At 43.7% G+C, this 26,429-nt stretch overlaps 1 protein-coding gene across 4 annotated transcripts; it reads left to right on the top strand.

Annotated features, from left to right (window-relative positions):
- Positions 1-3,500: 3,500 nt before the first annotated feature.
- On the top strand, positions 3,501-26,429 carry LOC119019666 (transducin-like enhancer protein 1). Of its 4 annotated transcripts, none has more exons than XM_037098459.1 (20): positions 3,501-4,423; positions 5,239-5,339; positions 6,250-6,313; positions 6,991-7,035; positions 11,497-11,559; positions 11,694-11,798; positions 14,471-14,684; positions 14,911-14,927; positions 17,288-17,401; positions 17,931-17,984; positions 18,114-18,263; positions 18,386-18,524; positions 18,988-19,187; positions 20,788-20,864; positions 21,067-21,316; positions 21,446-21,693; positions 21,963-22,110; positions 22,239-22,389; positions 23,307-23,383; positions 23,882-26,429. In XM_037098459.1, exons 1-20 carry the CDS (start codon positions 4,400-4,402, stop codon positions 23,987-23,989), a joined length of 2,349 nt encoding a protein of 782 aa, XP_036954354.1. In that variant the 5' UTR covers positions 3,501-4,399; the 3' UTR covers positions 23,990-26,429. The 4 variants fall into 4 exon arrangements, with proteins under 4 accessions (XP_036954354.1, XP_036954355.1, XP_036954356.1 ...); XM_037098460.1 differs by having other exon boundaries at positions 11,694-11,768; positions 14,468-14,684; XM_037098457.1 differs by having other exon boundaries at positions 3,506-4,423; positions 14,468-14,684.

The raw sequence follows: 26,429 nt of genomic DNA on the forward strand, positions 1-26,429 counted from the left end.
AACATACTTCACATCACTGATCCTAGTATAACAATGACAAAAGCCCATTTCCACATAAGACTGAAGAGCTTTTCACTTTTTAAAGCAAAACATGAAAGTATTTTATACTTAGCTGTACTGTACACTCAAATAATAATCATCCCCAAGTATTTTCATTATCTGTAAATCTTCCATCTGATTCTGTTACTCAGGGTCAACAAAGTGTCACATTAAAGTTTCAAGTGTTTATTATTTGAGTATTGCACTTTAAAGTAATATATATCAAATGGTTTTTCTGTTTCTGAGTTGCACATGCGCAACACTTAACCGTGTAGCCAATCAGAGGCACAGTAGGGCGGGTCATGCCGAGCAAGGTAGTGTGATCAAAAATAACGGTGCTACAGCTACATATATTTATATATTTAACTAAAAGCTTGACTCTAAACCAGGTGTTTCATGCAGTGTTTTCTATGGGAGAGAGGGACAAAAAACCCAAAATGTGTAATATGACCTGTTTAAATTTAACCATTTATAATGAACTTGTATAATTAGACTGAATTATTAAAGTAAAACTGTGTGTTTTAGGCCAATTACCTTCTTTAGTGTGACAATTTGTGAGTATTATCTGCTACCCATGGGCTTTTCACACCAAACACTTTGCTTATAATAAACCTCAAAGTTAAATGCATCACCATATACATAAAGTGTTGAATGTTTCAAGTGTATAACACACGTCAACAGTAAACTCCGATCTTTTGCTTTGCTCATAAAAGAGCTTTCACACCTTCATTCACATACATGTCTGTCTGTTAAATGTGAAGTTACACCGTTTTGCTCTCTTGATCTGTGGCAAACTGCAGTCTGGTGATGTGGTATCTGAAGATCTCGGCTGTGATAGGAAGTTTGGAGGTGAGTTGAGGACTGACGTGTGTTGAGGTGTAGATAAGACATCACTGGGTGGATGCGGATGATGTGTACTAAATATGACTAACTCAAATACTAATCTCCAAAAGTGATTTTGCTCAGCAGATCCTTCCCTGCGTCGGTGAGGGGAAGACAGCCTTGTCATTTCCTCGATCTGAAAAGGCAACGTACCAGAAATGTTCATGATTACCGCTTTGTATTGTAACTCGGGGAAATGTAATGTAACATTTAGCTGTTGTCTCAGGTTCTGCCTTTATGCATTTAATGAGGAGGTTAAAAACAAAAAAAGGGGCATTCAGGGAACTATGTGCTACCAAAACACTTGACTAACATACTAAATTTAAATCGATGCAGTTCAGGACTTCTGTGAATCCAGCACGTAGCTAAACATTGTGATTAGCTCATATTACAAGACAATCTGACTGGTTCAGCTCATGGAAAGAAAAGTGTTAAACACAGAGAAAGATGACTAAGTGGGATCAAACATGCACACACACACACACACACACACAATAGTTGTCCATACACGCCGCTGTGACTAACAGTACCACCCACCGAACTGCACCTGTGTGTGTGTGTTTATGTGCGAGTGTTGGTGAGAGCTAGGGAAAAAGGTCACGACCGGTCACAGTCAGGAGTCTCTCATATGGACTGGATCAGCCGCTGAAGAGGTCAGAGGTTACAAGGCCAGGGGTTGAGCCCCCCAAGCCAATCACAGGTCAGCGTGGAGCTGAGAGGGCTTTCCATGTGAAGTGAGCGGTGCTTAGACGGGATAAGTGCAGCACAGGGAACCCTGAGCCTGCTTCAAGAGCCAGTTTCAACCACCTCACCAGTCGTGACGTGGTCACTTTTTCACATCTGTTGTGAGTCAGTTTCTTAGTGTTTAGTTAATTAGCTGGTCAGGTTTGTCAGGTCTTACCAACTATAAACATGTGACAGCAAGTCCGGAAAGAATGGTGTGAGTCACTCATTTGACATCATTCACGCGTTACGCTTGTTGGTTAAAGTTGTGGCGTCCAGTAACAATTCCATCAGGTAGCGATAACTGACGGCATCATTTCATCTTTGGTCCTGAGGTTAGAGGAAGTCTGGGTTCACCTCACTGATCTTCTGACCAACGTCACTCTCGGTTTGTGCAGACTGTCTTGTAAAAAGTCCCCAAAGTCATACCTGTGTAAAAGCAAAGGTATCGTGTTAAAATATTACTTTGCTGAAAGTCTCAAAGGTCTTAAGGTATGTGATATTAAATGTACTTAAGTATGAGAAGCAAACAAATGAAATCAATTCTACATATCTTTACCTATATGTGTATATTGTATATGGTGGACTTACTGATATTGAGCATTTTTCTAAATATCTGAATCAGCAATCGTAAATCTGACTGTCAGTAAAATTAATTAATTTAAAGATGAGCTACTTTGGCTCTGATGCAGCAAGAAATCTGCAAAGTAACCTGTAACTAAAGCTAAAGGTAATATAAATGTAATCGAGTAACCTCAAATGTACTTCCGCTTGGACGACACAGTAAAACTGCGACATTAGAATCAAAAATATTTCCACCATCATGGGGTTAAAAATCTCTCTGAAAACACCACTATTGTTTTGAATTCATGTCTGTTTGGCTGTGATGTCATTGTGATGTCACTTCCTTCCAAAGTCATCATGACGATCTGGATGCTACATGTGGAAAGACACACAAAGTGTAGCCTAATTACTAGTCCAAGCTTCTCTCTGTGCCTGTATTTGTTCCCACTTTGAGCGTATTAAAAATATTTTACTCCTCCACTCTTGTGTTTTTGTTTTTGTCACGTGCACTGTTGATCTGTTTCTGTCAATTGTTTCTGTCTGGGTTTGTGTGCTTGGATGATAACACGCCGTTCTGCAAATTTTATGAGCCCACTACAAATCAGGATTTCCCCTGGCAAGTTTCCTTTTTCTTTTTCTTTTTTTTTTTCTTTCTTTGCATGGAAACACTATTCACACTAGGAGCAATAAACAGTTCTGAAGTGATGTAACTGGTAACAGGACCTCACAATACGACTTTAAAGTTGTGGTTTGGGGTTAGTCCCTCGACTCCTATTCCGTAGCTATCTCCGTGGCTTTACTCTAAACTTATGAAAAACATAAACTGTTAGATTCCTGCGGTACACAAAGTAAGTTCAAGCTCTGCGACATAACTCTGCACGCTGGTATGGTATTATTACACAGACACGGAGAAGAGGACACATTTGGTGTTGATTTGCCACGACACTTGTTAGGAAGGTTCACAGCAGAAAGAAACACAGCATTTATCTTTGTGTGTGTGTGTGAGTGTATTTGCGTTCATGCGCGTGACCACGTGTATGTGCGCACATGCACGCGCACATCTTTTAACCCCCCCCCCCCCACACACACACACACACACCGTCGCTCCCGCTGAGCCCACGTTACTTTGATTGACAGGTGAGACTTGCCTCCACCGACCGCACAGCCCGCCCTGCGCGCCTCCGGAATGGGAGCTCCTCGCTGCTCCCTGATTGGCCGGAACCCGCGTAGCTCAACCAGGTCAACAGACTCGAGGCGGTTTACAGAGCGGCGATTGGTCGACCGCGTTAGCTACATTAGTATCCCCACGTGGAGCGGCGGCTCTGATTGGCCAGCGGACGCTTTGTGGGCTGGCCTCCAGTTTCGGTTAGCTGTGAGCGTGAAACCGCGTGAGAAAGTTGCCATTGAGGTAAAGCAGAGCTAGACGGCGGACCGTCGCCGCAGCTGTGGGAGTTGTTGCTATCAAAACTAACAACATCTTTCCTCGTTGTTGTTGTTGTTGTTGTTTTTTTTTTCGAGAAATCTATTTTGGACTCAGCTTTGCATCCAAACTCAGCGGGGAAGTAAATATTTCAGCTCTTGACGACTGTTCGACCGCCAGCTAGGAAACCGCGGCGAGTCAAGTGGGAAACTCTTCACTGCAATTAACTTGTGTGGATTTGTTTCTGATGCTCGGACCGCGCCGACAGTTCGCGGCTGCCTGTCGACCGTCCTACCGGCTTGAATTCGCTCTTGTTCGCTCGGTTCGCGTCTCCGCGCTCGGAATACACCGGATTCTACACAAAACAAACGCCAGGAGTGATTGAAGTGGCTCCAGCCTGTTTTTTTTTTCTTCCCCCCTTCTTCCTCTCATTTCTCACCTGGTTCTTACCCTCCTCCTCCTCCTCCCCCTCCCTCTCTCTCTCTCTCTTAGCTGCCTCCAGCTAATGAGCCGTTTCCCGTGTTTTTCCGGTTGATTTACGGCCGCGCTGCCGGTGGAGCGGAGGAGAGACAAGGACCGAGAGGAGCGGGGATTCAAATTAAACAGTCGGTTTTGTTTGAAATCAACGACAGCGGGTCCTCACGGCTGATGGAGTCGTCTCCGTGATCCGGACCCCCCACCCTCCCTCCCTCACATCCTCACCGTACCCTCATTTGATCCCTCTAACCGGAGCTTTAAGACGGAAACGGTCACTTCCTCCCGGAGATAACGATGTTTCCCCAGGGGCGACACCCGGTAAGACTTCTCCCCCCCACCCCCCTCTTCCTGCTTTAACAGTTGTTCACCTGGCTGTAACCGGGTGTCTACAGCCAGAGACATAACATTACCTCTTTGTTGAGCTGGCACCTCTTGTTATTTTAGTTATAACAGCCCTCAGGCTGAGCACATGTTTAAATCAAGCTCTTTATTCTTCTTAATGGGACTCAGCATCTGCCCCCTGAGAAGCAGAGTGGGGCTTGATGGTGTCGTTTTGTCTAAAGGGGCACTGTGTAGTTTTGGAGATTACGTTAAAAATCAGAATTTCAACGTTTGCAATGTTAATTAGGTAAGAATACAAACTCGTCTTTTCCCATAACTGGACAAACAAGCTGTTCTCAGAGGGAAATGAGCTCCCAGGACACTGTTTTGAAGCTAGAAAGGTGGCAGGGTCCGCCACATATAAACAAAACGGTGTGAAATTGTGTCGTTCCTCTAAAGTCAGTGTGTCTATTCAGTCATGGAAATGAACAGAGTTTGCTGAAGTATAAAATAATCAGTCAATGAAAATCTTTCTCTTCTAATTAAAATTTCTGCCCCAAAAACTACCCAGTGCACCTTTAACAGCCTTCAGGCTGAGCACATGTTTAAATCAAGCTCTTTCTTCTTGTTAATTGGGCTGAGCAGCTGCCCTGGGAAGCAGAGTGGGATTGATAATATTGTTTGTTTAATAAAGGCTAATAATTAAAAGTTGTTGACATTACATGTGAGCCCGGAGAGGATCAGATGCATATACCCACATAATGAGCCGCTGTGTGTGTGTGTGTGTGTGTGTGTGTGTGTGTGTGTGTCAGACGCCCCACCAGGCTCCAGGCCAGCCCTTCAAGTTCACCATCCCAGAGTCACTGGACCGCATCAAGGAGGAGTTCCAGTTTCTTCAAGCTCAGTACCACAGGTGGATAATACAAACGTGCACATTCACAATTCACTCGGAAGGCTTCCGTGTCGTTACGGCCGATTTTGCCATTGTCACCTGCCCCTTTCTAACACTAAACCTCACCCCTAACCACAGTCATCCCCCCCCCCTTACCATAATGAACAAAACCCCAGCTCTGGCCTCATAATAACCCATAAACCTGGATTAGGTTCACATACACTCATGCTCACATATGCAGCAGACCCAGTGCTTACACTGCGGTAGGTCTAAGTCTTGGTGATGGGTGAGAGCCAGAGGGTGGCGTGTGGGCTCAGGGTTTCATAAATCACTCCTTATTTTCCCCTGTGTATGTGTGTATAGTCATATGTTAGGAAGAGACTGCCTCGGTGTGTGTGCACAGTTGTGTTTTTCTTCGCTTAGCGCGTATATACATCTACTTATTGGTATTGTCGGGCGGGTTGGCCACAACAGGTGAAGAGCTACTGACCTACTAACAGAAAGCTTTGTTTCTGATTCACACCCTGATTCATGAATGTGAAGACAGGTATGACGGCAAGAATCCTCTCATCCGTGTCACTTTTATCCTCTTGAATACCGGCTCTGTTACCTGCACTGTTTAGGTTTGGCTTCTGATTTGTGGGTAATGGGAAAGAGGAGACTTTAACCTGTCTTTCAATGGTAGGAAAATATCAAATAACTCGTTCAGCGTCCTCACTGTTTATATTCTTGGCTCAAAGAGACAGTCACTCATCGGTTTATATCCCAAATATTTGCTGATATTCATTGCTAAACCAGCTAAACCTCTCTGTCCTGTAACATCTCAGTCAAAACAACTAAACAACCATCCACCGGAGCTGACGATTATACTGTATGTATATTCAGAATTGTGGGAACATTTTTTAAGTTTATGTGTTGTTGTGTTTTTCAGTCTCAAGATGGAGTGCGAGAAGCTGGCCAGTGAAAAGACGGAGATGCAGAGACACTATGTCATGGTGAGATCCGTGTGACCCTCAGTTTATTCTCTCCACAATATCATATATTGAAGCTTTTGCCCCTCTGAAGTGTCCTTGAGTGAGATGCTGTGTCCTCACATGAACATTCCTCTTTACAAAGACTGATGTAAACACTGTAACTGAGTGAAAGAGAAGAGGCGTATCAAAGAATTGCCCTGCAAAATGAGAGTAACACCTGTGTTATTGCGTGCAGCTGGACAGAGTTTTCTTACTCAGAAATGCTAATGAAGGTGATTAGAGAGTCAGATTAGGCTGTTTTTAGCGACTTTGCAGTTTCTGTGTAGGCAGATTTTTCGTTTTGATTTAGTTGAGCTCCTGTTTTCTTTATCATTTTGCTTGATATAATGGCTGCGGTTCTGTATTTATCACTTCTTTCGAATGTGAAACGTTTATAAAGCCATTTTACCTGAAAGAAACATAGGTCAAATGAGGTTTAGTCACAAACAAAGTAGACAATAATGCTCTCTTGAATTGTAGAAAAACATGCATCTCTCATACGCCTACGCTGATGAAAAAAGCATTTGATCCGCATGCTGCGACTTTTACATACCTTAACACTGCGAGAATGTGACACTCATCTCTAAGGTTTCACATTTTATGTCAAAGGTTCAGAATTCTTCTCACCAATCTAACCATCTGACATCTGTCCTTCGCAGTACTATGAGATGTCTTATGGCCTCAACATCGAAATGCACAAACAGGTATGGATGCTTATCTGTTTGCCTCTTATCTACTCTCTTCCTGTTTGTCTCTCTTCGTCTCTCTCGTTTTCCCTCCCTCTCTCATGGCAGGGTTTTTGATGTATTTGGTGTGTGTGCCTGTTGACGTGTCCTTGTGTGCGCGCAAATGTGCGCTCATTCAGTTGTGTGTGTGTTTTACTGTATGTCTGTGTGTGTGTGGATGTGTGTTTATTCGTGATCGATGGGGCTCTGTCTCCATTTCCCCAGTTAGGGCCGGCCGCCTGAGCCCAGAGGCAGGATGAATGGCTCTGTAGATTGATTGGTGCTGTCTAGGGGAGCGGCCTGCTTTATTACATTAGAGGGGCAGGGCTGGGGAGGGCAGAGGAATCGATCACGGTGAGGCCGGCAGAGAAGAGACAGTGGAGCTCCCCCTTTTAGAAGCAGGCAGGCATAAACACAACACCACACACTTTAGTAGGGCAAGCGCACAAGTGTGCAAACAGGAAATATAGAAAGCACACTAACCTGTTGTACTGTGAGGAAAGAACATTTAGGCACAGCCATAAATAATATATGCAAACAATGGAGGAAAGGGACAATTGAGCACATGTGGAGTAATATACACACCCTCAAAGAAAGTCAAACATGTTTATGCATGAGTACATACACAGACGCATTAAAAGGCAAACATGCTGTGTAGACACATGGATGAGGAGGGAAAACTCTCGCTCTCTTTCTCATGCACACAAACACACATTTCCCCACAGGAGTGGTGCATGGCTCACAGCGTTTACCAGTAATTACCACAGCTATCGACCAGTCAGACCAGAGGAAATTGGAGGTGGATTGGCCTGGCTGCTTCACTGAAGAGTGGGGATGCTTGCTTGACTCTCTCACACTCCCTCCCATTATTTTTCTAATGTTCTTTCTCATCTTGTGTTATTGTCCCCCTTTACACCCCAAGTTCTCTCTCCCTTTCTTTCTGCCAGCCTCAGTCTCTATTTAAAAGTATGGAATTTCTTCTTCCTTGTGCTGCACCCCCACCCTCGTTTCTTTTCTTTTTCTTCTTGGCTCCTCTTTCGTTTTATGTCCATGTGAAGCTACTGTTCTTTCATTGTGAGGGAGATGCATCTCTTCCTATTGTCCACACACACACACACACATAAACACACACACACACCAACACACACACACACACACACACACACACACTAAAGCTCCAGGGGAGGTCATTAGCTTGGGGCTGCAGTTGTCAGAGCAACAAGCTTCTATGGGCAGGGGGTACGGGGGATTCAGAGGACCCACCTCCTGCTGGGAAGGTGTGTGTGTGTGGCTGTGTAGCTGTGGCTGTGTGGCTGTAATGCTCCAATTATATGTTTAATAGGAAGTCTGTTTTCTGTTCTCACATTGTGTGTACAGTTGTGTCTTCTCTCTATATCTTCAACTTTGTTTACCTCCTCAATTATCACATTGTGGACGGTGAACCATAGTGATAGCTGATATGAGCATTTTTCAAATGCTAGGACACACGAGTTGTTAGTTTTCATAGCCTTTAGTTTTAAACAGGCAGTACACAAGTTCTTTGCTTCAACTTTTCAGTTTGACATAGGTGCTGCTTGCACAATTGAATAGCTTGAAAATAATGATATTGTCGGTGTTCAGATTGGCTTCCTATGAAACTTGCTTTCAATATGCAATTGTGTCTACCGCTGGGCAGAAAATCTGCCATGAAAATGAAGGCTGACTGGTAATCGAGTCAGGCTGGCAGCCTGGCGTCATTGCCTCTGCCAAGGAGACTATGTTTTGCCGCGTCCTGTGGTTGATTGGTTTGTTAGTTGGTTTATCCACAGGATTACACAAAAGTTTTGATGTGGTTACAGGTAGAGGAATGGAATTTCTTTTGTCACTTTCTTCAAAATTGCGAAGTACTTCTTACATTTTTGTTCATCACTTAGGTAATAATGTAAGGAAGAAAATCAGGCATATTTAGGTGGCTGGTGTTTATACAGTTTGATGAGGTTCCAAAACAAATCAGCATATTTTTGATTATGATATTGGATTAGGCCGGATTGAATAAAAAGGGCGCTGATGGGCCTTGGTAGTGGTATACGCTTTATGGAGTGCCTTTCTATATTTGCTTTCACATCTCACGTTATGGACCAAATTAATGAATTATCTAACTGATTTGTTGATAATTGAATCGCTAAGGAAAATAGAAATGATCCATTTGTCTGTACGACAGCAGCACCAACAAGAGTGCCACCAGGAAGCACAAGAGGGAAAAGCCCATGTCTGCTTCTGCTCAAAGTCAAATGTTCTCGGTCTTTATTTGTAACGATGCCTCACTTAGGGATTGCACCTTCAGGTATTTGTGGCCCAGTCTTTTTGATCCTTGTTAGTTTCATCAATTAGCTTAGTTAGATTAGCTGAGCTGACCTGATGGTAGTAAGACAGACTATTCTCAGACAGCCTAATCATTGAGCCTTTATACAATGCTAATTATAGGCTTACAACTCAGGATTCAGAGAAAAGAATTACAGGTATAGACACAGACTGCCTGAAATAGCACTTTATTTCAAGCTTTCTAGGCATGGAAGAAGTCGGTCATAATGAGATTGAGTTACAGTATGCAGAAGTCTCCCAAGCTGTTCATGGTGTAGGTTACTGTAGGACTGAATGTAAGTTTTGTACACCTCATTCTATGTTTTTGCAGAGAAGCTGTGGTAATGAGTACATCAGGCACAGGTAGTATTTTCCACCAACAGCTCGTGAGGCTTGATCTAGAAATGTAGCTCTCGGTTCTTTTATTTGAGTTCCACTCAAGTTATGTTTCAGGTGAAGTGGTGACATGTTTTGCTCTAACCTAAATAGGCTAGTACTTTATTTAGCTCATCCAAGTACATAATTGGCTGAAACCAGGGTCAGTTGTTTAACAAGCTAAGTGCTAAGCTAAGCTACAAGGGAGTGTGTTTGTCTGACAGGGGTCCATTAAGGACAGCAGTGCTACAGCTAGCGATGGCGTAGCCACAAAATCCTACTTGTTTTTATGGACGGCCTGTCCCATTTTTTCATCTTGTTAAGATTAAAGTTCAGCAGGTGAACAATGCCAGCTTTGGTAGTCACCTTACATCTCCTGTTACAGTGACGTTGACATTGTAGTTTTGAGAAAAAAATATCTCACCAACATTGGAGGGATTAACATGAAAGTTGGGACGGACATTTTTGTTTCCCTCAGGATGTAATAGATTTAATCGCCTGACTTTTCATCTAGTATCATCATGTGGTCCAGTATTCAAGTCTTGTCAAAATGATCTTAGCTAAGCAGCTAACAAGACTATAGACTTATTGTCTAGTCTTGTTGACCTTTAAATGACAGAGGAATTGAAGCTGATGGTGGAAAGACACTGGCACATTTCGTTACGTAGATAGGAAGTTTGAGCAATTCCCATCTCGAAAGTCTCTTGGTAAGAGGAAGTAGTGTACATTATGACTGTCATTACTTTAAAAGGGGGAAACCTGCCATAGTGACCAGTTATTTCTACACCAGGTGACGTCCAGTAAGTAACAGATGGTAGATCTGTGTTGTAGGATAACAAATGACCTTTTAGCTGATGACTGTGTTTTGGTCTTGTTTTTAGAGAGTGTTGAGAGGTTTCCATAAACCCAAGGGTCAAAAAAAAAAAAGATCATCCACTTTTTATCTAGGTCTTCACATCACGACACCACGTAACCTCTTTTGAGCTCTCACATCCAGTGTGTGTGCGTCCGTGCTGTGTATCTATTTATGTGGGATGTGTGTGTCTGATGAGCCATTACCACATTTCATGGCTCCTCCAATTCCCTCTTCACCCCGGCCTTCTTCGTATCAATTTGATTGGATGATATGTAATATGAGTCCCCTTATCTGATTTGGTGCCACTGTGGGGGTATCTGGTTTCAGCCGATTGTTGCCACCTCCGGGGGTTTGGGGGGCAGGCGGATGTGTTGGCATGGATACTGGGGGGAGAGCAAATGAAGTTAGTAGCTGATGAGATTATGTTGAAGTGCTGATGGGAAGAGGGACAAGAGCACAGAGGATAAGAGAGAGCAAAAGAAATACAACGGGCAAGAGAGAAACTTGAGCTCACACTGATGATTAGAAAGAAAAATCTCATTGTAGTGTGTGCGTGTGTGTGCGTGTGTGTGTGTGATGCTGAAAATGGCCCACTGGATTTGTGTGTAGGGGGAAGTGGATGGGTATAGTTATTGTTTTATAGACTGGTGGGGGTTTTCAGTGTGAGTGTGTTTGTGTGTGATTGTTGGCTTGCTTTTTAGGTGGTGTTTACCAGTGTGTGTGTGTGTGTGTGTGTGTGTGTGTGTGTGTGTACGCGCGCTTGTATTACTTTATTGGTGTTACTGAACAGCTGTCTTTTCTAAATGAATGTAATTATGTTATTAACAATTAAGTCTCTTTCTGTCTCTGTGTGTCTCTTCCTCCATCAGACCGAGATTGCCAAGAGACTAAACACCATCTGTGCACAAGTCATTCCCTTCCTCTCGCAGGAGGTAAGTATCGTCTGACTTTGAGCCACAGACTTACTTTGTCTGCCATTTATACATTCTAGTTTTCTATGTTAGCTCAAATCAGCCTTTTTGCTCTTGGTCTTTAGCGGCATTGTGTTTTTCTGTGTGTGTTGCAGCACCAACAACAGGTGGTCCAAGCAGTGGAGCGAGCAAAACAGGTGACAATGGCAGAGCTCAATGCGGTCATTGGGGTACGTGGACTGCCAGGTCTTCCACCCACAGTGTGTATTCCTTTACTTACTCTTTAAATCAAAATTTTCTGCATGTCAGTGTGTGTAGTAATAGTGTGATTTAAACCAGATACTGTTAAGATACTCTGAAATATACCATGCATTTTTAGGGCTATTTCATATGCTTCAGTTAGATACCTGTATGTTTTTTCAGATCATATCTTGATTGCTACCTTTGGTAATGAATATACTGGAGAAAGAAAGACACTCACCCAAGTAAAACAAACATCTTTTGGTGGATTTCACTTGAAACCCTCAGAATTACGTGTCTGTGGTACTAGTGTTACAGATTTTACAGTTCCAAAACTACTTTTACATTGAATTTATAGAAACTCACGATGTTTCTCAAGGTCACAGGCATACGTGCATATTAGGTGTATGAATGAGTTGGGAGGATAATGAAAAGAAAAGAAATGGATGAAATAAAATTAGACCTGAGGTTCAGTTTCTCCTTTTGTGGACAGTGGTTCTAGAAATTGATTGATTGATAGAGCACATTTTTGTCATGGTGAACGAGTAGATAATGGAGGATATGAATCGGTCGGAGAGATGTGACGGGAGGTCATTGTTGAAAAGATGTCGTCAGCCTATGATGAATGGGGCATGGCCAGCTATTCAGACTTGAGCTGAAAAGGGATTGGCACGGAGAGTGTGAAAAGAAGCTGCAAAAACATAAACCTTTTTTTTTTTTCTTGCGGTTTAGCTGTGATGTTTAAGGAAAAAGTCTGAGTCGGAGAGTGCTGATGACTTTTTGGGTGGGACGGAAGGTAGTTTAGGATACTCTCTGCTTTATAGGAGCCATAGGGGCTTGACGGGTGGGAGGTGAGGCCAGGGGGTTGAGTTGAAGGGGAATGTGGGAAAAAGGGGTAGGGGTGGGGGGGTCTTTATAGCTTTAGCTTAGCAAAGAGTGGGCCGTGGGTTTGGAGAGTTAAATGTGAGGTGGGCTTGTTAGTTGGCGTGGACTGATGGGGGTCTGTGTGTGTGTGATGGGGGGGAGAGGTGGATTTGGCAGTTGCGGTTTGAGTCTTAATTGCAGGATTTCAGTGTTTGTAAAAGGGGGGGTCACGGCGTTGCCCTTACACTCCCCTCTTCCCCTCTCCTCCCGTCTCCCACGCCAGCCTGTCATTCACCCCGTTTGTGAGTTAAATGAGAGTAATGAAGCGTGCTGCCTCTGCACACACACACAGACACACAACACACGCACGCACACACATACATGGAAACACACCGGCTCACACTAACATCCCATGACAAACCGGGCTCCCCTTGCCTCCGCCAATACTTCCCCTCCATTTACTCCCATCAGGGGTCCTGCTTGTGTGTGTGTGTGTGTGTTTTTTGCATCTGTTTGTGTGTGCGTCTGGGTGTATCAGAGCGCACATTTCTGTTATCCCCAGAAAACAACAGGCAGGGGAAGGATGGTTGAGTGAGGGTGTGTGTGCCTGCCTTGTTTATCTAGACTCTGTGTATGCATGTTAGTGTCATCAAGTGTGACGTGTGGGTGTGTTTATGTTTGATTGTTTGGCAGGCAAGCCAACTCGGGGAAATTGAGTGTGTGTGTGTGTGTGTATGTGTGTGTGAGAGGTTGAGGCTGAGGCTAAAAGACTGTTTCGTTCTTTTGCTTCCATTCACCGAGGCAGGACGCAGAGAGTGAAGGATGGATAGAGAGGAAAAGAGTAGGCGGGGGCTCAGGAGAGGGGGAGTGGGTTCGTCAATTAGGTGAGATAAAAGTCGGTTTGACCTTCAGCACTCCTTCAACCCCTGCCGAGTCGCCTCCTGTGCCCCCTCCCTTCTCCTCTCCTTCCTCCTCCCCTCCCAGTGGCGAATCAGTGAGCTTGGATTCCCGCGGCTACTGTCTGAGGAGGCAATAATGATGTTTTGGAACACAAAGGCATTTTACGCTCAGACGAGCGCCTGATTTGGTGTGAAAGAGAGAGCAGGGCTGCCAGCCAAACTCTCTCTCCCTACCTCCCCCCCTCTCTCTTTCTCTCTCTCTCTTTGACCCTCTCCTCCTTTCCTCCTCTCCTCCCCTCGCTCCTCAGCCGCCTCACTCCCTCACAAGACCTGACAGTGCAGGCAGCAGCTGGGGCTCTCAGCTCTCTTCCCCCCACTTCTCAGTCATTCCTCTTTTTCCTCCCCCCCCCGTCTTCCACCACCACATCCTCAGGCTCTGGGCTGTGATCCCAGCTGTCAGTATTGTTCAGTGTTTGACCCCAGAGGGAGGAGGGTGTGTGTAAGGCGGTGTGTAGGGGGAGAGGATGTGTTCACCTCCTTGTGGACTGCAGCAGCTTGTTGAGGTGGTGTAAACCCAGACACTGAAGAAACTGTCCCATCTGTTGAAGACTTGAATAGGACCAGAAATCTCTATTGATCAGGTTACAGAGTGCTATTGATTTCTAGCTATTGATGGCTCTGTTTCATTCATTGATGTTTGAGTTTTTGGTGTCAGGTGTCAATCTCTTGGCCGCACGCGGTGACCTCAACATCTGATCTCTAAACATTTTGCCATGATGAATAAGTGAGCTCCAAACAATGCTTTTCCGACTTGAGGCCTGCCTAAAGCAACACAACTGTGTGTAGCATCCCTGAATGTTCCACACCTTCTCTCTCGCCCACCTGATCACCTAGTCCTGTCTTTTCTCTCTCCGTGTCTGGAGCAGCAGCATCTATCCCATAACCATGGTGGTGCCCCAGTGCCCCTCACCCCTCACCCTGCCGGCCTTCACCCCTCCCAGCTCGGTGGTTCAGCCGGTCTCCTGGCTCTGTCAGGAGCACTTGGTGCCCTTCCTCCCCATCTATCTGGAAAGGATGTTGGCGATAAGAAGCCCCACATGTCCGGAGCAGACTCGCATCCCACTGGACCTGATCACCTGAGAGGTGAACAAACACACCTTCTATCACCAGACACAAAGACGTCTTTTTTAGTTGGCTGGCTCAAAAAACCTGTGGAGAAAACATGGTTTGGACTCTTTTCTTGGGGTTATAGATACATGAAATGTAGATTCTAACTCATTTTCCTTCCTGTCTCGTTTTTTGTTTTCTGCTCTGCTGAACATCCAACCCTTTGACCTCAACCGCACGTACGCATTTCCAATGGCAATAGATCGTGAGCCCGGCACAGTGAGTACTTCCTCTTTCCACAGCATTGTTTACTGTTCTGACAAACCACTCGGTTAATTTTCATATCTCTAAAAAGGGAAAGTTCGGTTTGGGGGAATTTGACTTTGTTCTTAGACGCAATTTGCATGCAGGTTGAGTGAGATTAGTCTGTCTCAGCTCAGTCTGTAGGATCACTAAGCTCTACTCAAGCTGATGGAAAAACAAATTTAAACTGTCTGCTCTAAGTAAACTATATTTAGTGTACATATCCTTGGACTTTCCAAGAGATGATCTAATTGTTTGGTTTTGGCTTAAGACATTATCTACCCCTTGTTTTGTGGGAAAGAAACTGAAAACTAAATATCCCTTTAAACCCTTCTGTGATATAGACACCAACCATTGCACACATCATGTATGTTTTATTGAAAATAAAGTATCCCAAAAGTGACAGCACTTTCATCCCAGACTTTGAACTTTATATTTATATCACACAGGCTGTTGCTGGAGCAGCCTAATTTTTCTCCACTTTAGCAGCATTCCTTTTGTTATCCTATTTTTTGCTGCTGCAGCGACCCAATTCCCCCTCAGGGATCAATGAAGTTCACCTCACCGTGTCATTATGCATAAAAGCCCCATGCTGTTTTTACCTCTGTTTCACACCCAAATAGCTTTCATCCATCAGTTCTATATTTTTGACTGTCAGTTTTAAAGTGTGTGTGTGTGCGTGCTTGTGCTTGTGTGTATGTGTGTATGTGTGTGTGGGGATCTCTCTGGGGTAGAGCTTTGGCCTGCCTGTTTAGTTCTGCCCCAGATCTGCTCTGAACTGTTGGGTTTCTTTTCTCCTCCAAATGAGCTTTTTAGCATGGTCACACGCACACACACTCGCAAACACACACACACTCCTCCAGCCCTAGCCTGCATTGTTGTGCCTATTTAACACCTCAGTGAGCAGATTACCCCCTTCTCCCCCCCCCCTTCTCCCGCCGCCCCTGATCCCGCGCTTAAAGACTCTCATTGTGTTTAATATCACCACCACTGAGAGGGGAGGGCTTGGGAAAGGGAGGCGAGGGAGGGGGGGGCAGCAGTCATATGACACTGAGCTTGTGTGTGTGTGTGTGTGTGTGTGTGTGTGTGTGTGTGTGTGTGTGTGTGTGTGTGTGTGTGTGTGTGAGGGAGAGAGAGACCATGCTAAAAGCGAACTGAGGGGAGGGAGAGACGGAGGGGGGGAAATTGCTTATGTTTTGCGGGTCAGTGCTCCTGTGCTCAGCTCACTAAAACCTTTCAATAAAGGGGGAGGAGGTGGGAGGGAGGGAGGAAGAGGGGAGGGCTTGAAGGAAGGGGCCTTTGGCAGAATACAGATTTTCACCCCCTCTCACCCCTCTCTTTCCCTCCCTCGTCTCTTGTCACCCTTTCTTCTCCTCCACACTCTCACACCCTCCTTCCATCCTCTCTGTCCTCTAATCTCATCCCCTCCCTTTCCCCTTTTTTCTCACCCTCACCCTCCTCCTCCTCTTAGCTATTCCTCCTTCATTTACCCTTTCCCCCCTCAAAGCCCAAGCGCTCACCCGCTAGATGTGTGCACGCGCATGTGTGTTTGTGTATGTTGGATGCACATTTCATTGACAGGCTGAGACTATAATGGACTCAACATGAAGCTTTAATCCATTAACAATAGGATCCGTTGGTCAGGAGGCCAGAGGGGGGCAGCTTTGTGTGTCTGTGTGTGCGCTTATGTGCGTGTGTGTGTGCAGTCTTGGGATGCAGGAGTGTTTGGCAGTAACACACACACACACACAGTCTGTTACACACTTGATCATACACACAGGCTTTTACAGTCAATTACACATTGTACACACACACACACACAACTGCAGCCAGTGCAGCTTGTCAGAGCCAGGAGAGGGAGCACTGATAGATTTTGAGAGCCACTTAATGTAATCATCAACTTCAGAGGCGTGTGTTTGTGTGTGTGGCAGCGACTGGCTTTGGTCAAGTGAGAAAAAGAGGTTGCCGTTTAAGTGTTAGTGCCGCTTAATTCATGCGTCTGTGAACTATTAACCTATCTGCAAATAAGGGTCTGTTTTTCTAACCTGCTCTACACATAGCTGAATAGCTGCTGTAATTAGTGGTAGATGGATCAGACTGTTTAGTGAGCTCATGCAGAATGAACTGTAAAAGGCAACCTTGTCTAACCTCTGCAAATACTTTTTCTTGTTTTGTTTTTTTTTCCTCTTTGTCCTACAAACTCTCCCTTTTCTTTTTTTCTTTCTACGCTACCTTATCTTATTTCACTAATCTGTGCTCTCTCTCTCTATCCCACTGTGATCTGTCCTTCTCCTCCTCCTCCTCCTCCTCCTCCTCCTCTCTGCCTTCATCTGCAGAGTAACTCACTGCTGCCAGAAAGTCTTCGGAACTCAGATAAGAGACGCAACGGACCCGAGTTTCCAAATGACACCAAGAAACGCAAGATGGAGGACAAGGACTCCAGCCACTATGTAAGAAATGCTTGTGCAACACAGACAAAAAGTGGGGGGAAATTATTTAGAATGTGTTGTTAGTCATAGAAGAGATGGCTGTATTACACATAAATAAAAAATGACATTTGGGACATTGTAACTTCGTGATATCAGCATTTAAAGGACGTATTACTGTAAAGAGATGTTAGTTTCTAGAATGTTTCCCTTTTTTCCTCTTTGCTGATGATCATTTATCAAAAATGTGTTGATATGTTGTGACCGTCCCAGTAGTCATCCCTAAAATATTGTCACAATATCATGGTATTTTAAACCAAAAAACTGTTGTGGCATTTGATCAGGCATTCAGTCGTTTTGTGAGGAGATTTCAAAATATTGAACAAACATCTCTTATTGTGATAAATCCTAAAATTATCACATTATTTTAAGGCCGTGTTAATCAACCTGGTGTGTGCAGACATATCATAGTCACACATCAAATGTCAAAAACAATGTCTCTCTTTTTGACTGTCTTTAATGGTTTGCTAACTGATTGTCTCCTCCTTTGCAGGATAGTGACGGGGAGAAAAGTGATGATAATCTTGTGGTGGATGTCTCGAATGAGGTCAGCATGTTGCTGATTTTTTACCCTAACTACAACATATTGAATCCTCTGTGCAGGAAAATGTCAACATCATTTTGGTGCTATAATTTTGTTCTTCTGTAATTAACTGAATCCTTGTTCTTCCACCAGGATCCTGCCTCCCCTCGCGGCACGCCGCTCCCCTCCCCAAGAGAAAATGGCATGGATAAAGCGCGTCTTCTCAAGAAAGACCCATGCAGTCCAGCTTCAACTGCATCATCAGCTAGCTCCTCCTCCCTCAAGTCCAAAGAGATGTCAATGGTGAGGATAAAAAAAGACTGAATTGTTGGAGTTGTTTTAGTATACAGTTAGAAAGACCAAGTAGACTAATTGATTCATGGGTGAATAAATGTTTCACTGATTATAAATATATCTTTCGGCAGCGAGACAAGGCAGGTACACCTGGGCTAAAGTCAAGCACACCCACACCACGAGGTGACTCCACCCCTGGTCCGAGCTCCACTCCTGGAATCCGGCCCAGTCTATCAAAACCCCCCTCTATGGAAATACCGCATCCACCCAGTAAGTCCAAAAATGTATAAATTAATTATAAGGTTATTTTAATATGCCAATTAGTGCCAGAGGGTAATCAGTTGTGTGTAAACTGCCTCCAGTAAAATCTAACCTCACAAATGGGTCTCACAGGGGCTTTGGATAAATTATGTAGGACTTCCTAATTAACTGTTGTTGTAAGTGTTAACTGCAAATCTTTCACAGCTTTACTTTGAAAATACCTCATGCTCGCGCAGAGTTTGCTTGATATGAAAAATAAAACTGAACTCAAGTAAATCTGGTTTCTTTAACTTTGCATCACAGACAAATAAATGATTATAATTAAGGGTGACTAGTAATATCAGATGATTGTTGGGTAATAAGTCTGTAAGATTGAAGCTTTTATTCGTAAATGCTTAATGGATTTTGTATCTGAATCCTCCTTAGTTGTGACCAGCTGTTTATTCGTCTCACTTTTTCCTTTCCTTCTCAGCTGCAGGTCTTCGGACCCCCCTGGCTGTACCAGGCCCGTACCCGGGTGCATTTGGTATGTTACCCCACGCAGCAGGGATGAACGGTGAGCTGGCCGGTGCTGCCGGGGCTGCGGCCTATGCTGCTGGACTGCACAACATGTCACCTCAGATGAGTGCTGCTGCCGCAGCCGCTGTGGCTGCGTACGGCCGTTCACCCATGGTGAGTGGAAAAGGGTGTCTCATGTTTTGGTACAGCGATTGTGTGTTTCTCTACTGTCTAAAGAAAGCCTCTGCAAAACACAGTAGCAGTTTACTGATGTAAGATTGTTTTTTTATGTGTTACTAATGTTGATCAATAGTGTACATAGGAAGTTTAAACGTGCCTTTGACTTATTCATGATTTAATATGTTTGACATTTTTGACCGTGGTTAACAGAAACATCAAAGTGAAAATGAATCTCTACAGAGTATCTAAGCTGAGTGAGAATATCATATGATATGGAACATATTTTTTCATTACTCAAGCATTCACCTCCCTCAAGACTATTCAGAGAACATTTGGTAGAGGTTTCCTTGGTAGGAATTTCAGCTTAGATCGACCAGTATGAGGTTGCTTCAGTTTTATAACATTCTTTTTGTAGAGCTTCTCAAGCTCTGTGGAGTTGATGGTAATTGTGACTTTAAAAGGGAACATTTTCAATTTATGGCTTCTGCCTTTGCCGCCTTCATATGAAGTTTTTCAACGGTGGCTTCCTCTTTGCTGTTCTCCCCAAGGCACCTGGGCAACGGTTGTTGTATGCACAGCGTGGACTACTCAACTGTGAAACCCTGTAACCTTCCCCAGGCAGATTGAAAGCTGTGCTACAGTATATTCTTTCTATTTTTCATGATTGACCTTATACTACTCTGAGAGGGTTATTCAGTGTGTTGTAGATTTTTTTTTTTTTTTTTAGTATCCTTCCCTGATTCATACTCATGTGTTGTCTTCACAATGAATCTTTTACCAGGAAAGTAACAGCAGCAATGGTTGCATTAGTTGTGCCCTCCAAGTGTTTGAATTCAAATCTCTTGTCACACTGTAAACAAACAGATGTGATCTACATGCAAATTATTAAGGAGCGTCAAAGATATGTTAAGACAGCAGCAGTTAATTCTTATGAAGTCAATAGTTGTATGTGCTATTTTTTATTAATCTATTTGTAGAGTATTTACTTACTATTGGTCTGTTTATCAGTGTCGAAAAATAGTATTTTTATCCCCTGTAACTCAGTGTTTTCAAAGACTAAAAGTTCATGTTAAGGGCTGTGAATACTTTCCGTAACACAGTATATTTTATATTACAAAGTGTGGAAAGTGCCAATAGTTGCACAGCTGTATTTCTCTTGTCTGTGTGATAGTATTTATACAGTGGGCTACGCTGGTGTGCATTACGTTCAATCGCCTCATCACTTTGGGCTGTATTTGCATAGTGTTCATTACACTGTTTAAATAGGTTTAGTAGACTCACAGCTGTGTGAGTGTGTGTGTGTGTGTGTGTGTGTGTGATACTTGATAGAAACTCGGGTTGTGTACTCACCAGCTGTGTGTGTTGGATTGGAGGGAGCACAAGACCCGACTGCTCTGCCTCCGTCTGTTTGCCGACTCTTAAACTTGTCATTCAGATCTGGAGGGTGTGTGTGCTCAAGAGTGTCTGTTTGCCTTGTGCTCATGAGTGTTTGTGTTCTGTTCCACAGGTTAGTATTGACCTGTGAGCTTTTTGCCAATGCCCGTGGATGCCTGTCTGGTATATGCTCATATAATGTCTTTGTTGTCTCTTTCAGGTCGGGTTTGATCCTCATCCTCACATGAGAGTTCCTGGAATGCCTCCCAGTCTGACAGGAATCCCTGGCGGCAAACCGTAAGTGTCTGTTGCCGCTTATGTATTTGAAGGCTGATTGACTTACCCTGTGGCAAAACTGTTATGACATAAAAATAAAATAAACCTCCCCCTGTGAAAATAATGATCAGGCTTTTGTATCAGTATTTATCTTTATCCTCGTCCTCTGTCACATTCGCTATCATGTTTAACCTCCTGCCACCGTCCTCCTTTGTATCATCAGTGCTTACTCCTTCCACGTGGCGGCTGACGGACAGATGCAGCCAGTGCCGTTCCCCCCGGACGCTTTGGTGGGCCCAGGGATTCCCCGCCACGCCCGTCAGATCAACACACTGAACCACGGAGAGGTGGTGTGCGCCGTTACCATCAGTAACCCCACCCGACACGTTTACACAGGAGGGAAGGGTTGTGTGAAGGTCTGGGACATTAGTCACCCAGGAAACAAGAGCCCGGTGTCACAGCTCGACTGTTTGGTGAGTGAAGCGATGAGGCGGACATGAAATATGAATCTGAAAAGACGCTACAGATGTGTGTGGTATATTTATACGAATCATACTATAACGATGAAACATGAAATGTATTTTATGTGTCTGTCTCATCAGAACCGGGACAATTACATCCGATCTTGTCGTCTCCTCCCCGATGGTCGGACGCTGATTGTGGGAGGCGAGGCGAGCACGCTGTCAATCTGGGATTTGGCCACACCCACTCCCAGGATTAAGGCAGAGTTAACATCATCAGCGCCGGCATGCTACGCGCTGGCCATCAGCCCGGACTCCAAGGTCTGCTTCTCTTGCTGCAGCGACGGAAACATCGCGGTCTGGGATTTACACAACCAGACACTCGTTAGGTAAGAGAGACCTGTGCGACTCGAGCTAATTTTAAGAGCGTCTACAACCTGTTCACCACAGGATATAACCTTCCTGTAGCACAGAGAGGCAGGATATTTAGCAGTAATACTATAGTAGAGTGGCTGCTGATGGAAGTACTTCACTTTTCTCTTCTCTTTTCTGCTCTTCACATTTGGTTGTCTGATGCATACCAACTGCACGCTCGGCGCGTCTTTGTTTAAACATTTCCGTCTTTATTTAACTCAGAATGTATGTGTGTATCCCGCAGGCAGTTCCAGGGCCACACAGACGGAGCCAGCTGTATTGACATCTCCAATGACGGCACCAAGCTGTGGACCGGAGGCCTCGATAACACCGTGCGCTCCTGGGATCTGAGGGAGGGACGGCAGCTGCAGCAGCACGACTTCACATCACAGGTACACACTCATTTCAGCACGCAGCGTTTCATCCACTGACCTTGGAAAAAAGTTCAATGGCATTTAATGTTTTTGTATAAAAAGAAGTTTCCCCCAGTAAGGCTGAATTTCGCGTCTCTTCTGTGCAGATCTTCTCTCTCGGCTACTGTCCAACAGGAGAGTGGCTCGCTGTGGGAATGGAGAGCAGCAACGTTGAGGTCCTTCATGTCACCAAGCCTGACAAATACCAGCTTCATCTACATGAGAGCTGTGTACTCTCCCTCCAGTTTGCCTACTGTGGTAAGCAACTGGCCGTCTTCCGCTCAGTCCATTTAGATCCTATTCATGTTTTTGTATCTACGTGTCCAGAGTGATCAGATCAGATCACAAGTGGACAGCTACTACTAGTACAAGTGTTGGCTCCCTCAAGATGCACTTAGGACGCATTTGAGATCCGTCACTTGGGTGACTCCCTTACAAATCCCTTATGCCCTGTAAAATGCAAAACATAGAGTTGTTTCTCTCGTTTATAAAAAAGTGTCAGTTTGTTTTCTGTTGCTGTGTCCAAAGTATGTCTTACCTCCCAACAGCTGTTTTTAACACACACTGTTTCAGCATTTTTACTGAACTTATGAAATACGACAAAATGTTATTGATGGTAAACATACCAAATTTTATAAATACAGTGAAAAGCAACCGATACAGTGTACTTCTTTGTCTCCTGGGGATAAAACCCCCAGACTCCTTAACAAAATCACTCAATTTTAGAGAGTTGTTGCATAGTGAGAAACTTTATAAACTTTGTGAAACGCTGTCTGAAACGTTGTGTATCTGTTTGTTTGAGTAGAGCAGTTGACTCGTTTTCCACTCCTCGTTTTGTAGTCTACCTTCAAACCATTCTTTTTTTAAAGTGAGCTATTTAGACATGTTGTGAAGCATCTTTGACTTTCTTCTTGCTTAGTGTTTTTTGTTTTCGCATCTTTTATTAGCCATTGCCATTTATTAGATATGACAGTATAGAGGTAGAGAGGAAACAGGGAGAGAGAGGGGGGTATGACATGCGACTCAGGTTAAATCTTACTTTTAAAATTGGGTTTGTCTGTTCCATTTTACAAATAATATTTTCCCTTTTCTTCACTGTTCACCCACGTCTTGTTTATGATGTCACTGTCCTACTTTTTTGCTTATTGTGTTTATGTACACTTTTCTCTTCCCAGGGAAATGGTTTGTGAGCACAGGAAAGGACAACTTGCTGAATGCATGGCGAACACCGTACGGAGCCAGTATATTCCAGGTTGGTACAACAGGGCGCTACATTAATTATCCGATGTATAATTGTAATATAAAATGGGCCCGACTGAAGTTGCTGCTTCAGCTGTAACAGGCCAACCCACATTTCCACTGGCGCTGCATTGCATCAATCACCGGATACCATGAAAGTGTCGTGTCCTCAAAAAGGGTGTTTTCTACTCTGCATTTACTGTTTTGATGACACGTGAAAGTTGCAGACATGCCTGCTGTGGGAGCGTGCAGTGAAATGATGTGGTAACACATCCTGTCTGACGTGCTGCATCAGCATGTTCCTCTGTGACGTTATTGAACAGGTTATGAAAGCTTTTGTCTTAATAACTACTCAGCAGTATTGATTGGAATAAGAGCACCAGACAATACTGAATTCTGTAAGAGACATTTTTTTAAGCAGTCTACTGTGTCGTTTTTTAAGTTTCAGTAGAGGTTGTTCTTTACGTGTGACTGATTATTTTCTGTTCTTTACCTGTTTGTTTCTCATCAGTCTAAAGAATCATCCTCGGTGTTGAGCTGTGACATATCTGTGGACGACAAGTACATCGTCACCGGTTCAGGGGACAAGAAGGCCACTGTTTACGAGGTCATCTACTAAAAATATGGAAAGAAAAGCAAGGACATTTGTTCTTTCCCACACACCCGATACGTTTCTAGAGGTTTTCACATGGAGCCAGACATCGCAGACGAGTGCAACCTGGATGACAACGTTGTTTTTGTTGCATTGATTTTACATGCACAGATCTTTTGACTCCACGTCAGCTGGGGATTAAGTGGAGCAGCTGGATGTTAATGGAAGGAGAGGAGCTATTCGGATGTTTGTGTCTCTACTGCTTTCTGCTAGTGACTGCACTGGGATCAGCTACAGGGACCAGACAATGACTGAACCAAAGGGGGGCGCGGTGATGTTTTTTTTTTTTTTTTTTACTGGAACCAACTTTTCTGAGGAACACTGTACTGAACATCAGATTTTTAAAAAGAACTGATTCAGTGTCGCGACCGGGTGCAGAGAGCCTCGAATAGACGATGTGTAAAGAGACTGGGAGAGGAAAACGTGTACTGACAAAATAATGCGGAGGAGGAGGAGGAGGAGAAGCAACACAGTGAATGCCGAACATTTTCTTTTGTATTTTTGTTTCAGACAGATAATGCTTACTGTTGATCTCCCAGCTCTCACTCTCTGACCTTAGAACCTCAGCTTGCTGTTCTGATATGCCTACACTGTCTGAAAAGTAGCTTTTCTGTCTTAACAGTAAGTCCTATCCTCACTAACTGCACTGTGGTGGAAGCTGTCCACCTACACGCTTAAGACATACACACAGAGTGTGTTTTTAAATATACCCAAGGCCGTGCTGACTCATCTAGCATCAGGCGGTTGTTGATACCTGTGACGGGTTGGTTTGATCGTCATGAGGCAAAGTTTGTATCCATAATTTGTACCCGTTTCAAATGCCACCAGACAACATTGATGTACTTTAGAGCTGCAACGATAATGAGTCGATCAAAAGAAAATTAGAGGTAGGGAATTTGATTCTGGGGAGAGATAGTTAAGGCTCATTTCCAGGTCATCAAATATCAACGCTTGCCATTAGATCGGTATTTGGCCTGAGGTTCCAGCCATTAGTTCCAGTATTTGACAGCCTGGTGAGAGACTCAACATTGAACTGTCTTTCTCCAGCATCACCTTCCCTGTATTTAATCGCCAGCTATTTCGATAATGGATTAATTGTTCCAGTCATTTTTCTTGCAAGAAATGTCAAACATAGGCTGATTCCAGCTTCCTGAATTAGAGGATTTGCTGCGTCAGACTGACAAAGGGAGTCATCGATTTCGGCTCTTAGAAATTGTGAAGAGCGTCTTTCACAGTTGTTTTTCCACATTTTAAAGATTAAACGATTCATAAATAATAAAAAAATAATTCAGAGATTATACTCTAAATGTTGTTTGAGAAAGTTTAATGTCATTATTTCTCCTGTTTGTCTGACGGTCCTGCTTAAAAGACCAATTAGTGAAAACCTGAAGGGAAACATTTTTCAGAGATTGAATTAATTCTGAAATTCGATTGATCCTCCTCGTCTTGTGTAGGTGTTTCCGCTGATCGTTCCTCTACTTTCTGCAGGCAACTTGAGCTGACTTGAGCCGTCATACTGGACTTTTCTTCCAGCTTCGTGCTCTTTACATGAGCCGCAGTGTGTGTCACAGCTGCACGTGTTGCCAGAATGAGCCCCACCTTTACTCACACTATGACTGACCTGACCTAGAAACATCAAGAGTTGGTCATTAGTCAGCTGGACGAGGCTTCAGAGTTACTAATCTTTTCCATATTGTCCTGCTGAAGTCTGGACATGCCCCTGCTGTCTCTCTTACAGTAAGGGCATAAAGAATTCAAATTAAATTGATTCTTTGATTTGATGTCTTCGCTGTTGTAAATTCACCTCGGTCCTGCCTTTTGTAACTCTTTCAAACCAGCTATACTTCCAAGAAGATCATCTCGACAAGTAATTCCAGCTGGAAAAGTTCTCTCTACCATGTTCACTCAACAGACGTTTTCAAAACAGAGTTGCCTTTTTTTAAACAGTCATTTATTTCTGCTTAGTTTCTTGAATGTGGGACATTTTGTGAAATTTGCCTTGTGTCATGAGGTCATTTAAGACTACAAGTGAGATTGAATTATTTGTCGAGGTGGTCTTACAGAGAAGATTAGTGAAGGTACGGTTGTATTTTCAGTTTCAAGAAGCAGTCGGTCAGTTCAGCCATTTTTAAACTCATTGATTTCATGACCTAAGTTTTTTTTTTTTCCTGGGGTTTTTTTTTTTTTTTTAATCTTTTTTTTTGTCTGTTGAATGTTTGTAAAAATGTATATATCTGTTTTTTTTTTCTTACAGGACATGCTTTAGAAATAACAAACTGTTTTTGTACGTCTTTTACATGGAAAAGAAACGTCTAATCAGGAGAAATACTAAATGGTCTTAATGCTAGCTAATCTAAAATGATTGAAATATCTAGACAATAAATGTGTTTTTTTTTTTGTAACTTGA

Source organism: Acanthopagrus latus, chromosome 5 (assembly GCF_904848185.1).
Source record: "Acanthopagrus latus isolate v.2019 chromosome 5, fAcaLat1.1, whole genome shotgun sequence".
Lineage (NCBI taxonomy): Eukaryota > Metazoa > Chordata > Actinopteri > Spariformes > Sparidae > Acanthopagrus > Acanthopagrus latus.

What these genes read in the sequence shown, in the direction of transcription:
- LOC119019666 (XM_037098457.1), top strand. Translation starts at nt 4,400, where the DNA reads ATGTTTCCCCAGGGGCGACACCCG. An exon ending in ACAAGGACTCCAGCCACTAT is followed by an intron (nt 17,402 to 17,930) that starts GTAAGAAATGCT and finishes CCTCCTTTGCAG; the next exon opens with GATAGTGACGGGGAGAAAAG. An exon ending in CGTACGGCCGTTCACCCATG is followed by an intron (nt 19,188 to 20,787) that starts GTGAGTGGAAAA and finishes TGTCTCTTTCAG; the next exon opens with GTCGGGTTTGATCCTCATCC.